This window comes from Rutidosis leptorrhynchoides, chromosome 1 (genome assembly GCF_046630445.1).
Source record: "Rutidosis leptorrhynchoides isolate AG116_Rl617_1_P2 chromosome 1, CSIRO_AGI_Rlap_v1, whole genome shotgun sequence".
In the NCBI taxonomy this organism is placed as follows: Eukaryota; Viridiplantae; Streptophyta; class Magnoliopsida; order Asterales; family Asteraceae; genus Rutidosis; species Rutidosis leptorrhynchoides.
In genome coordinates this window covers 257,452,271-257,454,574 of record NC_092333.1, presented here as the reverse complement: position 1 = coordinate 257,454,574, position 2,304 = coordinate 257,452,271, and the positions used below count along the sequence as shown (strand labels likewise).

At 35.3% G+C, this 2,304-nt stretch overlaps 1 protein-coding gene across 1 annotated transcript; it reads left to right on the top strand.

Moving 5' to 3' along the window:
• Positions 1–556: 556 nt before the first annotated feature.
• Positions 557–1,165, top strand: LOC139897247 (uncharacterized). Its single transcript, XM_071879944.1, has 2 exons — positions 557–949; positions 992–1,165. The coding sequence occupies exons 1-2, from the start codon at positions 557–559 to the stop codon at positions 1,163–1,165; spliced, it is 567 nt and encodes a 188-aa protein (XP_071736045.1).
• The last annotated feature ends 1,139 nt before the right edge of the window (positions 1,166–2,304 follow it).

Genomic DNA, 2,304 nt, shown 5'->3' with positions numbered 1-2,304 from the left:
TAGCCGTTTAACTTGATTTTTTGAAAAAACTAGCCGTTTAACGGCTAGTTTTTGGTATTTTTTTTATTATTTTTTTTATATAATTCTATAAATACTCCCACCCATTTCATTATTTTTACACCAAACACACTCAACTATATACATTTTTCTCTACTTTTTTTTTACTCCCACCCATTTTATTTCTCTACTTTTTTTTTACTCCCACCCATTTCACAAAATGTCTTCGTCTTCGATTTCTTCCCACGACTCATTTGATCACTTTACACTAAACCAACTTGATAAGGATATGTCTTCAGACGATGGTGTTAACTCACGTCGTCATATTCGTCGTGATCATTATGAAGCACATGATCGCTTAATGGATGATTATTTTGACGAGGGGTGCAAATATTCGGATAATAATTTCAAACGGCGATTCCAAATGCGATGACGTGTTTTTCTTAGAATTATGAATGATATTCTAAACTACTCCGCAACTCCACTGCCGTATTATTTTAGATGGTTTCAACGAAGACTAGATGCACGTGGTTATTGGAGTATTAGTACGCATCTAAAGATGACAGCTGCACTACGTCAGCTAGCATACGGGTATACACCGGATGCTTTGGATACGTATCTTCAAATGTCCGAACGAGTTGCCCGAGAATCTCTACACAACTTTTGTAGGTGTATCATTGATTTGTACGCGAATGTCTACTTAAGAGAGCCTACGTTGCACGACATTCAATGTTTGTATGAAGGTCATGAAAGGATTCATGGTTTTTCGGGCATGATGGGTAGTATAGATTGTATGCACTGGGCTTGGGCAAAATGTCCAGCTGCGTGGAGGGGTCAATATATGCGAGGCGATCACAGTTACCCAACTATTATGCTTGAATCTGTCGCCTCGTATGCTAATTGGATTTGGCATGCGTATTTTGGGGTTGCGGGATCAAACAACGATATAAATGTGCTAAATAGTAGTAATTTTTTCAACTCAATGCTTAATTAGGAAATGTCAGACGTGCCTTATCATGTAAACGGTGTTGAGTACGAAAGAGGATACTATTTAGCTGACGGTATTTATCCAACATGGACGTCATTTGTGAAAGGATTTTCAAGTGCAGTTGACGAAAAACGTTCTTACTTTACAAGGAAACAAGCGGGAGCTCTTAACGATATTTAAAGAACTTTTGAGATTCTACAAGGTCGTTGGCATATTCTTCAACAACCCGCACGAGGTTACAAAGTGAATCAAATGAGACGACTTATGTATACGTGCATCATAATATACAACATCATTATTGAAGACAGTGGGTACAACCTTGCTGAGAATGATTGGGTAGTTGAGCCGGTTGTACGTATGCAACGTACTTGGATCGACAGATGCTACGCTCGTAAAAGAAGAACAAAGGAGTTACGTGATAGTGAAGTTCACGAAGGCTTATGATCGGATTTGGTTGAACATTTATGGGATCTTCGGGATGACTTATGAATTTTAAATGTTCTTCTTTAGTTTATTTTTATGAATGTTTCGAATAAATGTAACGTATGTTATTTTATGAATTTTAATAAATTATGTAGTTTATTTTATGAATTTTAATTTAGTATTTTGTTTTAAATATTTGTTAAATAAATAAATAAAATAAAATAATCATTTAAAAAAATAAAAAATAAAAATGGACACTGAAATGAACACTGTGGACACCTCCACCTGACGCACAGTTAGTCAATTTCAGTGTCAATAAATGGACACCGAAATGGACACCGAAATGGACACCGAAATCGACTAATGGATACCTTGTGCTCTTATATCAAACTCGTATGCTATAGTTTACTTTTTTAATAATTTCGCTACTCTGTTAATGTGGCACATCTTTCATGTCCCACATTACACATCAATACAATTTGTGTGCTTTATAGTGTGAATGATAAGCTGGGTCTGATACATCATGAACCGATGGTATTGATATGACTAAAATGGACGGTTTATTTTGAAGCGGAGTCGTTAGGTCGTTAAACGTCTATTCAGGATACCAGCAGATGGTGATGGTTTTAAATTTATATTTAGCTGGGTTTCTAGCTATAGTTCACCTACTTGTGTAACAACCCTGCTTTTTCCGTCACTTCCGTTAACTTTCTGTTAATTAATTTAACGGTGATTACTTAACTTTTGTGTGTTTATGTGTAATAAATATATACTTGATCTTTGGAGGGTTACAATAATTAATATGGGTTGATATTAATTCGAATAAATATTTCAGATAAAGAAATATGATAAAAACGATACGGTTTTGATAACTGCTTTTTGAGCAACGAAACGCT

Excerpts from the sequence above, each read along its gene's own strand:
- LOC139897247 (XM_071879944.1), top strand. The coding sequence starts at position 557 with ATGACAGCTGCACTACGTCAGCTAGCATACGGGTATACACCGGATGCT. Across the intron at positions 950-991 it reads GATCAAACAACGATATAAAT|GAAATGTCAGACGTGCCTTA; the intron begins GTGCTAAATAGT and ends ATGCTTAATTAG.